The 13,067-nt window shown below is 41.0% G+C and overlaps 1 protein-coding gene across 2 annotated transcripts in view; it reads right to left on the bottom strand.

Annotated features, from left to right (window-relative positions):
- Positions 1-8,857: 8,857 nt before the first annotated feature.
- Positions 8,858-13,067, bottom strand: part of SLC26A4 (solute carrier family 26 member 4) — a 60,051-nt gene continuing 55,841 nt past the window's right edge. For both annotated transcript variants that reach the window (XM_033959087.1, XM_033959086.1), the window contains exons 20-21: positions 12,206-12,289; positions 8,858-10,240 (exon numbers count right to left, since the gene is read on the bottom strand). In XM_033959087.1, coding sequence (XP_033814978.1) covers positions 10,217-10,240; positions 12,206-12,289 — 108 coding nt within the window. In that variant the 3' untranslated portion in view covers positions 8,858-10,216. The remainder of the gene's footprint in view (positions 10,241-12,205; positions 12,290-13,067) is intronic.

Raw genomic sequence — 13,067 nt, 5'->3', positions numbered from 1 at the left:
AGCATGTACAGCTTTCAAGCTTAATATTCCATTTTTCAACATGTAACTGTATTGTTTTTAGTGGATTTCTTAATAGATTCTTATTCACTTGAATGGCCATCATTTTGCATTCCTGTAACCTGTAGTTCTTGTTAATTTCTGCCATGATTTTTCACAAGCATTGGGCCAAAATAAATGCCTCTTTTCAAAGCAGAATTTGTTGAAATTTCTGCAGAATTCGCCTTGCAATGAGATGTTTGATCTCCCCCGCCCTTCTATTTATTATGTTGGTTTGCACAGAATTTAAAGCTCAGGAAATGTGGATGAAAATAAATATGGATTTTAATCATGGTGTGTATGCCAAACATTCTTAAATGTTAAGAACTGTGATGTGCTGTGTGCTACATCTTAAAAAAAAAAAAAAAGGCTTTTTTTTTTTTTTTTTGCCATGATGTTCAAATGACCTTCAGATGAGTTCTGGCATAACTTATGTTGCCACTACCATTTTAACCTTGTTTCTTTTAATAGAGGCAAGAAGATATATTACTACTTTTGAATGCCACTTAGAATCAGGGCTGTGGAGTTGATACACCAAACCTTCAGCTTTGACTCCTACTAAAGCAGGGGTCTCAAAGTCCCTCCTTGAGGGCCGCAATCCAGTTGGGTTTTTAGGATTTCCCCAATGAATATGCATGAGACCTATGTGCATGCACTGCTTTCAATGCATATTCATTGGGGGAAATCCTGCAAACCCGACTGGATTGCGGGGTTTATAGACAACCCCGCGAAAGACAAAGGCGTGCGCCGACAACTGAGCGCAAGACGGAGGCGCGCGCCGAAGAAAATTACAGTTTTTAGGGGCTCCGACGGGGGGTTTTGTTGGGGAGCCCCCCCCCAGTTTACTTAATAGAGATCGCGCCGGCGTTGTGGGGGGTTTGGGGGGTTGTAACCCTCCACATTTTACTGTAAACTTAACTTTTTCCCTAAAAACAGGGAAAAAGGGAAGTTTTCAGTAAAATGTGGGGGGTTACAACCCCCCAAACCCCCTACAACGCGGCGCGATCTCTATTAAGTAAAGTGGCCCCCCATGCCCCCCCCCCGTCGGAGCCCTAAAAACAGTAATTTTCTGCGGCGCGCACCTCCGCGCTGCGCTCAATTGTCTGAACGCGCCTTTGTCCCGGCGCGCTTTTGACCTGACACCAGATTGTGGCCCTCAAGGAGAGACTTGAGATCCCTAATCTAAAGTACTGATAAATATAACTTATATGAACTAGTATTTTAGATCTAGGACAAAAAAATAAGGATAAAATTATAAATTTCTCTTACAATATTGTAAGCTTTTATTTTGAAACTGGAGTTGGTTGGAACATTTTTACAGACTCCACCTCCACAGCCCTGCTTTGAATATTGCACAGCATACAAGAGAGAATTACATCTACTATCTATTAATGTTGATAATGGAGAGTGAGTGTAGATTTTTACAGCTAGAGAGATAAGAGAAAGTTGCTGTAGGTCACTGCATTAAAGTAATTCCACCCCAAAACATTAAAAAAATGGCAATTTCCCTTGAATGTTACCTAGTTTAAATATTTGATGAAGTGACCTGGAAACCCAAGTAACTTTCAAGAAAATTTGAGTTCTCTTTTAAGAGAATTATTCTCTTCTAAAAAGATACTGTAGAAGATATGCTGAATATTACTTTTGCTTTGAATTAAAAAAAAAAAAATTCTTTCTTTATTCCATATATTTAGAACAAATTAAGCATTTTTCTCATTATGCAACTTAGTTTTAGAAGTATTTGTCCAACCAGCTGTGCTTGATGCTAGATAATCACATAATTCTGTACTGTTGCGTTAGAATTGGGATTAGACTAGAGGTGAATTTTGGTGAGGCCATATCTGGCTGAGGATGTAAAAAGACTTGAAGCCCAAAATAAGTTAATGAGCTCTAATGACTCAGTTGGCACCTTCTCTCACATCAAGCAGCTTTATGGGGTAAAGAACTAGAACAACTCCTCTCGCCCACCACTTACGAGGTGTTCAGGAAACACCTCAAAACTTACCTGTTCCTGAAGTACCTAGATAGTTGACCCGTTCTTCCTTTTCCCCTACTTAACGGTTCTCTGGTCATTTCCCCCACTTGTTCTCCCTTCCCTTAATTTCTCTCAACTTGTACTTCTCTAATCTTTTGTAAACCGCATAGAACTTAACGGTACTGCGGTATATAAACTGTTATTTATTATTATTAATTGTGATTTGGGCACCAATCTGGCTAGTTGCTAGTCTAACAATGGGTGCCTCAATTGGATCGTGTGTAACCCAAGAGTGTGGTCATGGGAAGGGCATAAAAGCAAGTGTAAATCCTAGTGCCTACCTTAGGTGTGGATTGACCTAATTCTATAATTCTGCACATAACTTTTTTGAACGCTTTTGACATGCCCCAGCCAGTCCCCCCTTTTTAGATTCATGCTAAATAGACTAGCATCCAACTGCCCATTAACTGCAACCATTGGCTGTTAGCATCCAATTGCTGATTAAAGGGCCTCTTAATTCAGTTGTGTGTGCATCCAAAATTTGGCATACAACTTTCAGCACGATAGAATCTGGGCCCTGCTCCTATTGTGCTTTGGGGTATAGTGACGGTATGGTGTCCTGGTTTTGCAGTCTGAGTTTAAAGGTCAGTTGAAGTCAATTATAGTAGGCAACCCCAGCAATAGGTGACTACTACAGAGGACGCTGCAGCTGTAGGGACTGATGTGTCGGAAGGAAAATTCAATGTACCGGTAAGTTCTTGTACAAGAGCTGCAGCACATACCAGTAAAACAACCTGCTTTGAGGAGGAGGATCGCTCCAGTGAATTTTTTTTTAAAAATTTAATTATTTATATACCACTTATCTCCTAAGTGGTATACATTCAGGTACTTTATCATATTTCCCTATCGGTCCTGGTGGGCTCAAACTCTAGTGTACTTGGGGCAATGAGGGGATTAAGTGACTTGCCCAGGGTCACAAGGAGAAGCTAGGGATTTGAACCCACAACCTCAGGGTGCTGAGGCTGTAGCTCTAACCACTGTGTCACACTCAATGGAATGACTTAAGAGTGGTAAAAAGTGTTTTGAATGCTATTGGGATGGCACTTGGCCTGGACAACTACTATAGTAATCTTGAATAAGGGAAAGCTAAATAAAAACAAAGCATCTTTCTGACTGAAGACTGTACCATCAATTGGAATTTACTGTGCACTGCTTGACAGCGTATCTTTGTTAAAAGACCTATTTGAGTCTTTGCCACTGAGACTTTAATAGGGAAATTCTGGTAAGGTGATAAAAAAACAACCACTATATAAATAAGATCAATCAATATAGCACAATATGGTTTAATATTAGAATGGCTACTTAGAATGTGAGATAAATTACAACATTAGATATTCTCGGTGGTGCAAAAGCAGCAAAAATGTTGGTGCATTAGTGCTAAAGAAACTAGGGGAAGAGGAGACGAAGCAGTTTGTCCTTCGTTTAACTTGCAATTCAGCAAGCTGCATTTCCAAGACAAGAGCGGAGAGGGAAATATTTAGGTGATAATGAAAGAAGCCACTATTTCTGCAGTCAACATCCTATTCATTTTTCTAAAGGATTAGTGGAAATGGTGTGGTGGCCATGTTAGTCCACTCTTCATGGTAATATATAGAAATAAAACAAAGGAAAAAAACATAATACATTTTTTTGTTCAATAAAAAAAGGTATTTTTTCCCCTTTGTTTAATTTCTACATATTACCTTAAAGCAGGGGTGTCCAACCTATGGCCCAAGGGTCGCATGCGGCCCCATGAAGTATTTTGTGCAGCCCCCAGTTGAGGGCGATGCAGTGTTTTCCTCTGCTGCTCCCAGGTGTTTACCATCTTGCCGGCTCCCTCCTCTGGCTTGCTGCAGCGTTTGCGTGGTCCCAGAAAAAAAATTTTCGGCCAATGCGGCCCAGGGAAGCCAAAAGGTGGTGTCAGGTCAAAAGCGCGCCGGGACAAAGGTGCGCGCAGACAACTGAGCACAATGTGGAGGTGCGCGCCGAAGAAAATAACTGTTTAAAGGGCTCTGCCGGGGGTGTGGGGGGAACCCCCACACTTTATACAGATCGCGCCGCGTTGTGGGGGGTTGTAACTCCCCCACATTTTACTGAAAACTTCACTTTTTCCCTAAAAAACAGGGAAACAGTTAAGTTTCCAGTATAATGAGGGCGGTTACAACCCCCCACAACGCCGCCGTGATCTGTATTAAGTAAAGTGGGGGGGGGGGGTTCCCCAACAAAACCCCCCTTCGGAGCCCCTAACAACACTCTTTTTCTTTGGCGCGTGCTTCCATCTTGCGTTCAGTTGTTGGCGCGCGCCTTTGTCTTCGGCGGTTTTGTCTATGAACCCCAAAAGGTTGGGCACCCCTGCCTTAAAGGATTAATGTAACTGACTCCCAGTTTCCTCTCCAGCCTAATTTTACATGGGTGATTTAGGTGGTTAAAATAACAGGTCAAAATACCCATTAATTATAGCCTGCTAAATTAACTGGTTGTCTTAGATGTGTATGTTTGCCTGTCTATTATAGCTGGTTAAAATAACCAGGTAAATATTACTGGTTATTTAGCTAGCTATAATTGACGGGTGTTTTGGCCTGTTATTTTATAGCAAAAAAAAAAAAAAAAAGCACAAAGGGCCTCAATGAACAAGGACTTGTCTTTATTGCCCCATGAGCTTACGATACCTGCATCAGGGGTCAGCCAAAGAGCTCTGGCTTAAGGACTGATTCCTGAGTTGATTGCTTTTTGTTCTTTCACTGACCCCTGATGCAGGCATTATACGCCAAAACACAGCTCAGGTTGGGTCAATAATAAAGGCAATTCTGGGTCAATAAAGACAAGTCCTTGTTCACTGAGGCCATTTGGCCCAAATTCTCAAACCAGCGCCAATATTCTAGGTGCCGGTAGGCGCCTATACATCTGTTAAAAATGCCATCTTTAATTGAGATTTGAAGTGCATACTGGTGCCTAGAAAATCGGTGCCGTAATCATGCCTACTTAGGCACTTTAAGCCACAAATGCCAAATTAGGCGTGAACAATGCCGAAAGTGGTGGTAGGTGGCCTAAAGCACTTACGTAGGTGTGATTCACATGAAGATAGGCACCGGAAATGTACAACTGGAAACCCCTGGCCTACATTACATAAGAATAGCCCTACTGGGTCAGATCAAAGGTCCATCAAGCCCAGTAGCCCATTCTCACGGTGGCCAATCCAGGTCACTAGTATCTGGCCAAAACCCAAAGAGTAGCAACATTCCATTATCTTGTAGTAAGCAAGATAAAAAAAAATATTTCCTCGCCAATGGTTTTAAAAGTATTTCCCTGTAACTTCATCACATCAGCGCAATTCCAAAACTGGTGCTGATGGGTGATTGACACGATTGGAATCCACCTTTAAGGCGGACAACGATATTGGTGCCAGGTCAAGAATCAGGGCCTTTGTTCTTCTTCTTCTGCTCTATTGTGTTTGCTGTACTCTGTCCCTCTTTATGCTGCCTGGTTAGCCACCTAACTCGCCCATGTAAAATTAGGTGGAGAGGGCAACTGAACTGGGAGAGGAAACATTAATCCTTAAGGTAATATGTAGAAATAAAAACAAAGGAAAGAATAATAACTTTTTTATTGGACAAACTTTAAAAAAGGTGGGGTTTTTTTTCCTTTATGGTTTTGTTTTATTTCTATATATTACCATAAAGAGTGGATTAACACGGCCACCGCACTATTTCACTAAACCTTTAGAATAATGAAGAGGATGGTGACTGCAGAAATAGTGGCTTCTTTCATTACCACCTAAATATTTCCCTCGCCCGCTCTCGTCTTGGAAATGCAGCTTGCTGAATTGCAAGTAAAACGAAGGACAAACTGCTTCTACTCTTCCCATAGTTTCTTTAGCACTAACGCGCCAATATTTTTGCTGCTTTTGCACCGTCAATAATTTCTAATGTAATTTATTCTGTTACAATACTAAACCATATTGTGTTATATTGATTGATCTTAATTATGTAGGGTGGGGGGGTTCCATCAACATCAAAATTTTGCCATTAAAGTGGTCCCCCTTAGTACAAATTAGCATTAAATGTCAAAAAAACAAAAACCATGATTTTTAACTGGAAAAATGACATAATCCTTAAATTGCCTTTGGTTCTTAATAATAACACTATGGAAACTGACCCCAATTTAAAAATTTTAGGGGTTATAATTGACGATAAATTGATATTCCACGATCATATTAGTAATATAGTCAAATCTTGCTTTTATAAACTGCGATTAATAAGATCAATCGCCAAAGTTCTTGAGCCTAAATCGCATAACATTCTGATCCACTCACTAGTTATAGCTAAAATAGATTACTGTAACTCCTTATTACTCAACATCTCTCAAAAAGAAAAACGACGTCTTCAAATCATTCAAAATACTGCCATTAAATTGATCTATAACGCTAAGAAATTTGATCATGTTACGCCACTATTTATTGATGCTCATTGGCTTCCTATCAGCCATCGCATTCTATTTAAGGTCATGCTGCTTATATTTAAAACCCTAGCCCACAACGAACTTCAGTTTATAGCAAGAATGTTAATTCCTCATAATCCCTTACGCTCACTCAGATCATCCTCTCAATACTTACTAGCTCTACCTTCCCTGAAAACAATAGGTACAAGAAGATCAGATATGTTTTCTGTTATGGGCCCACAATGGTGGAACTCTCTGCCACAACATATTAAAAATGAAAAAGATCTTTCTTTTAAAAAATCCTTAAAAACGCACCTTTTTAAAGATGTTTTTAATACTCAATATTTTTATTTTTTAATTTTTTTCTACCCCCGTTCCCTTCTGTTTTTTCCATATATGTTTTTCTCGATATAACAGATGTAACCTTTGCCCTTTTTCCCTCCCCAGTTCAAGTCTGTCTTGTCATAAATTTGATGTTAATGAATTTTTAATTTGTATTTTTATAATCTTATCCCTTTTTTTACTTGTGTACATCGCTTTGTAAACAGATTCAGCGATACATCAAATATTAATAAACCTTGAACCTTATCATTTATAACATGAACTTTTCCTCTTCAGCTTAATGTCAGACACAAAATTCCCTGGGGGCTACCTTGGATACTTGAGTGTTTTTTAAATACCACAGAATCCCAAACTCTCATGGATAAAGGTTGCACTTTTCATACACACACCTGCAAATGGGAGGTGCTCTTCCAAGTCTCTTTACCTCTGCCCCCCTTTACAACAACATAGTGCAGTTTTTAGTGACGCCATCAGAGCTGTTACCGCCACAGCCGGCACTAAAAACCGCACTACGGTTTTGTAAAACAATAGCCTTACTGGGTAAGACCAATGGTCCATCTAGCCCAGTAGTCCATCCTCATGGTGGCCAAGCCAGGTCCCCAGTACCTGGCTAAAACCCAGAGTAGCAACATTCCATGCTACTGATCCAGGGCAAGTAGTGGCTTCCCCCTTGTCTGTCTCAATAACAGACTATGGACTATTCCTCCAGGAACTTGTCCAAACCTCTCTTAAAATCTGCTACGCTATCTGCTCTTACCACAACCTCTGTCAACACATTCCAGAGCTTAACTATTCTCTAAATGAAAAAATATTTCCTCCTATTGGTTTTAAAAGTATTTCCCTGCAACTTCATCGAATGTTCCCTAGTCTTTGTAATTTTTGACAGAGTAAAACATTGATCCATTTGTACCCGTTCTACACCACTCAGAATTTTGTAGACTTCAATCGTATCTCCCCTCAGCTGTCTCTTTTCTAAGCTGAAGAGCCCTAGCCTCTTTAGTCTTTCCTCAAACGAAAGGCGTTCCATCCCCTTTATCATCTTGGTTGCTCTTTGAACCTTTTCTAGCTCCACTATATCTTTCTTGATATAAGGTGACCAAAATTGAACACAGTACTCCAGATGAGGTCACACCATGGAGATGGAGGCATAATATTCTTAGTCTTGATAACCATCCCTTTTTTTAAATAATTCCTAACATCTTGTTTGCTTTTTTGGCTGCTACCACACATTGGGTACAATGACACCCAGATCTTTTTATTGGGCGCTAATCCCCAAGGTGGACCCTAGCATCTAGCAACTATGATTTGGGGTATTCTTCCCAGTGCGCATCACTTTGCATTTGTCCACATTAAATTTCATCTGCCACTTGGATGCCCAGTCTTCCAGTTAGAACATAAGAAATGCCTTCTCCGAATCAGACCTAGGTCCATCTAGTCCAGCGATCCGCGGAGGCCCATTTAGGTACTCCTTTATGGAGATCCGGATTTCCCGTATCCCTCAATATGATTAGCAAGAAGGTATGCATCCAACTTGCGTTTGAAACCCAGAACAGTAGTCTCCATCACAACCTCCTCTGGGAGAGCATCACCACTCGTTGTACGAAACAGAACTTTCCGACGTTAGTCCTGAACCTGCTGCCGCTTAGTTTCAAGCTATGACCTCTTGTCCGTGTCACATCTGAACATGTTAGTAATGCTGATTCCTGGTCTATTTTGTCAAAACCTTTTAATATTTTAAAAGTCTCTTATCATATCCCCTCGCAGTCTTATCTTTTCGAGGGTGAACAGTCCCAGTTTCTCGAGGCGTTCTCTGTAGCTCAAATTCCCCAATCCTTTGACTAGTTTCGTGGCTCTCCTCTGCACCCTCTAAGGTCTGCCTGCAAATTTTCACAATCTGCATGCATTTTAACAACTTTGAACAGTTTAGTGTCATCTGCAAATTTAATCACCTTACTCGTTGTTCCAATTTTGAAATCATTTATAAATAAGTTAAATAGCACTGGTCCCAGTACAGATCTAGGAGCATGGTGTGACCATATTGAACATAGTTTATCTATATGACAAAATGATGATCTTAGCTACCAAAATACATTGAACCTTTTGCAACACTTGCAGTTGAATTTTTTTCAGAACAAACATTTGATCTGTGAGTTGAATTCAGATGACCTGTAAGAGGAATCTGCTGTTTCTTTCCACACCCTATACTTACCAAGAAAGACCTTACATCCTTCTAATAGATCTGAAAACAATAATTTAATGCTAGGAGTTTTCTTTAAACCACTTTAACAAGGGATTTAATTGATTAGAGGAGTCATTATTCAGTAACCAATTATACATTACCGAGTTATAAACAAAATCACTGCTTCATCTACTATCAATACTGAAAATACAGTAAATATTCATCTTTAGGAGACACAAGGCCAAAGAAAGATACCTGTCTTACTTATGGTTCCTTGGTTAAATAAGTTAAAAAGAAACGCTTTAGATGGGTTTCTATAAAAGGCATCTTAAAGTTCAAGTTCTGCCTGTACAGCATGTGCTATATTGTGAAATAAGTTTGTTAACGTTTTAGTGAGAATTCTGATTAATGCGAATTAAAAGTGAGCAGCCTGTGCAAATAATTCCTCCAGTTTTAACAAAAAAAAAGCCACCCCAAATTACAAAAAAAAAATCTCTTTTTGTTGTTTCTACTTAGCCCTAGTTCCTCTGCTTGCTGCCAGATGGAGCTATTGTGGAGGAGTTTTAGCCAAATTTTCTGTAAGAACCAAGGGAGCATATCCCAAGGGGCACAGACCACAGCTTCCCCATGGGCTAACACTAGAGGACAAGCAGGGTTGAGAACCAACCTGGTCTCTCTCCCCTTGGAGTCTGTTAATTGCTTATGCTTAACATTGATAAGTTGACAATATACTGTCATTTTTCAGCTTTTTAAATACCTGCTGATGATATAATCTTTTATTTTTAAAAAAATAAGTAAAATTTGCATCAACATTAAAAATTCATTGCTAAAATATTTTTAAGGCATTTTCCATTTTTCTCTTTATTAACCCCAAATGATGCCAGATATACTATTGCACTTAACTTGTCAAATATTAACCAAGTTAAAAAGCTGATGTGGCCCTGGCATTTTCCCCCTGATGTGTGCTGAGAAACCTTGCTGTTTACAGATGGTTAACTGCGGTTTGCGGTCTCTGAGGAGAGATAAGAGGAGCTTTCCAGCAAAGAAAAAAGACGTGGAAAATAAGAATGCTTTTCTTGGTTTCTATAAAAGGCACCTTAGAAGTTCAAGCATTCAGTCCAAGCAAATGCTCTAATGAGCAATAACAGAAAGCAAGGGTGTATAAGTCCTGCCCCAAGATCCACAGTTAGGGAGTCACCAATCTTTCTTTATGAAGCAAGTCTGCGCATAGCCTGTAGTTAAAAGAAAAAAAAAGATAATCCACACCTGAGGTTAAATTTGACTCTAGTTCAGCTACAAGAGGGGAATCCACAAAAGAAGAAAAAAGGAACATTACATAAAAATTGAACGATAGCACCAGTGGAAGGAAGTCAAAGGAGTGAGGAGCCACTGTATTGCTGTTGGCTGCTTTATCAATAAAAATTATAAAAAAAAAATAAAAAATAGAAGAACCTCATATCTAATCTTTTTGGAAAAAGGTGCAGTTTTGTTGAAGAAAGTTACAATTGCACCATTCTTCGAAAAGATTGTATGTGCGGCTCTTCTGGCAGGGGTGGGCAATCACAGTCCTTGAGGGTTCATAGACAACCCCGCGAAAGACAAAGGCGCGCGCCGACAACTGAGCGCAAGACGAAGGTGCGCGCCGAAGAAAATTAGTTTTTAGGGGCTCCGACGGGGGTTTTTGTTGGGGAGCCCCCCAGTTTACTTAATAGAGATCACGCCGGCGTTGTGGGGGTTTGGGGGGTTGTAACCCTCCACATTTTACTGTAAACTTAACTTTTTCCCTAAAAACAGGGAAAAAGTGAAGTTTTCAGTAAAATGTGGGGGGTTACAACCCCTCAAACCCTCCATAATGCCCCCACAACGTGGCGCGATCTCTATTAAGTAAAGTGGGGGGGTTCCCCCCCCCCATCGGAGCCCTAAAAACAGTAATTTTCTGTGGCGCGCACCTCCGCACTGCGCTCAATTGTCTGCGCGCGCCTTTGTCCCTGCGCGCTTTTGACCTGACACCGTCCTCGAGGGCCTCGACCCAGTGGCATTTTCAAGGTTTCCACAATGAATATGCCTGAGATTAATTTGCATGGACTGCTCCCATTGTATGCAAATCGATCGCAGGCACATTCATTGTGAAAATCTTGAAAACGCCACTGGGTTGTGGCTCTTGAGGAGCGTGATTGCCCACCCTTGTGAGCTCCTTGCTTCTTTCACTTCCTTCTGCTCGTACTACCACTCCATGAGGAGAAAGATAATTTATAAATAGAGAAAAATATTTCAAGGAGCTGCAAAGATTGATTGCTTTGTAGACCCAGTAGCCATGGTTGGATGTAACTGTGGGTGAGCTGTAGCCAAGATATTCAAAATCGGAGGCGGAGAAGCAGCCATTTTCAAAACCAACAAACCTGCCAGCTCTCCCTCTGATGTCATTTCATAGGTGCAGGAGAACTGACGCTGGCGCGAGCAGCAGGTTGGAATTCCTTCTCACGCCAGCGTAGAGATAGAGGTATGATGGAGGGAGGAGTGGGAAGGAGCGGGAGGGGGGGGGGGGCGGAGAGAAGGGTTGTCGGTGCCCTCACCAAGAGGGCACCTGGGGTGGACCATCCCCCAGCCCATCCCCTGTACTGTGCCACTGCTGAAAAGTTCTCAGCCCAACCATGAAGAGAATGATGTGGATATGGTTCAATGAATGATCTGAAACAATGCCACAGTATAGAATTTCATTGCTGCAAATTGGTACTTAACAAAATATGGTAACACTCTCTTCAACTACAGTGGCAAAATATTGCTCAGAACTTAGGAAGGTGGGTTGGTTGGCCTGAGAACTTTTCAGCACCCAAATATTGGTGCACTGTTTTAGAATTAACCTCATATTCTCATTTTGAAACTTAATTAAAAAACACACATGAAAAAAGTACCCATCAACTTTGTCCCCAAAGAAACAGTTTGAAAACTATCGCCAGTCTTTGACGACGAGTCATTCTCGATTTATGCTGCTTGGTTACATTCATTACTGGCTCCCTGTCTCTAAGCTGCCAAAAATGGTTTAGTAAAGCCATCGTAGAAGAAACTTTACTAAACTAAACAGAAGAATCTATAATTGTAGGGAGTTGAAACAAAGGAGATCATGAATTCACTATTGCATTGACGATAATAGTTTGAATGGCCTGAGTAACTAACGTGGCATGAAATGACAACCATACCTCTTCTTGGACATCCAGCTCATTGTCTGGCTGTTCTATTTCAGTGAATTCTAGTAGTTCCTTAGACTCTTGCATCAGGGAAATCTGGAAGGAAAAATAATGCATTTTGCATTCAGGAATTATAACAGTAAATTTTGCTTTCGTCACGAGATGAAAAAGTCTAGCTGTATAGCGTGCAATGTTAACCTTTTTCCTTCATGGACTCTGCTTTATATACACCTAATTTCCTTCATGAAGGAATCTCAAGTTTTCGCATGCCAACAAACAAGCTGCAGTGATAAGTTTTTGATCCACCTGAACACATTTGATCTCTGATCCCTTCACCAGACCAGCAGAGAATGAGCAAAGGATGATGTTGCTTGAATTATACAGTGGTGCCTCACACAACGAACTTAATTCGTTCCAGGAGCAAGTTTGTTATGCAAAAAGTTCGTTGTGTGAAACGCGTTTTCCCATAAGAATACATGTAGAACAAAATAATTCGTTCTGCAGCCCTACATTTCCCTCCCTCCACCTCACCTTATATGCAGAGTTTGCCAGCTTTCTTTTTCACCCAGCCGCACGCTTTCAAAAAGCTGTGCACGCGCAGCTGCTGGAGTTGATCAATGTTCTCCTCTCCTGCAACTTCCGGTTTCCGGTTGCGTCAGAGGAGAAGATTGAACAACAGAGCATGCGCGCATGTGCTGCTCTTTGAAAGTGTGTGGCTGGCCGAAAAAGAAAGCCGGAAAACTCGGCATCTAAGGTAAGGTGGAGGGAGATGACGGAACACTGCATTCAGACAGGAGGGTGCTGCTGTTCCCGGCTCACATTAGGAAGCGGCGAGAGTAGTTCCGCCCCCCCCCCCGGGCCCCTCGGGCGACTT

The sequence above is a fragment of the Geotrypetes seraphini genome, chromosome 9 (genome assembly GCF_902459505.1).
Source record: "Geotrypetes seraphini chromosome 9, aGeoSer1.1, whole genome shotgun sequence".
In the NCBI taxonomy this organism is placed as follows: domain Eukaryota; kingdom Metazoa; phylum Chordata; class Amphibia; order Gymnophiona; family Dermophiidae; genus Geotrypetes; species Geotrypetes seraphini.
This window is presented reverse-complemented; position numbering and strand designations above follow the sequence as displayed.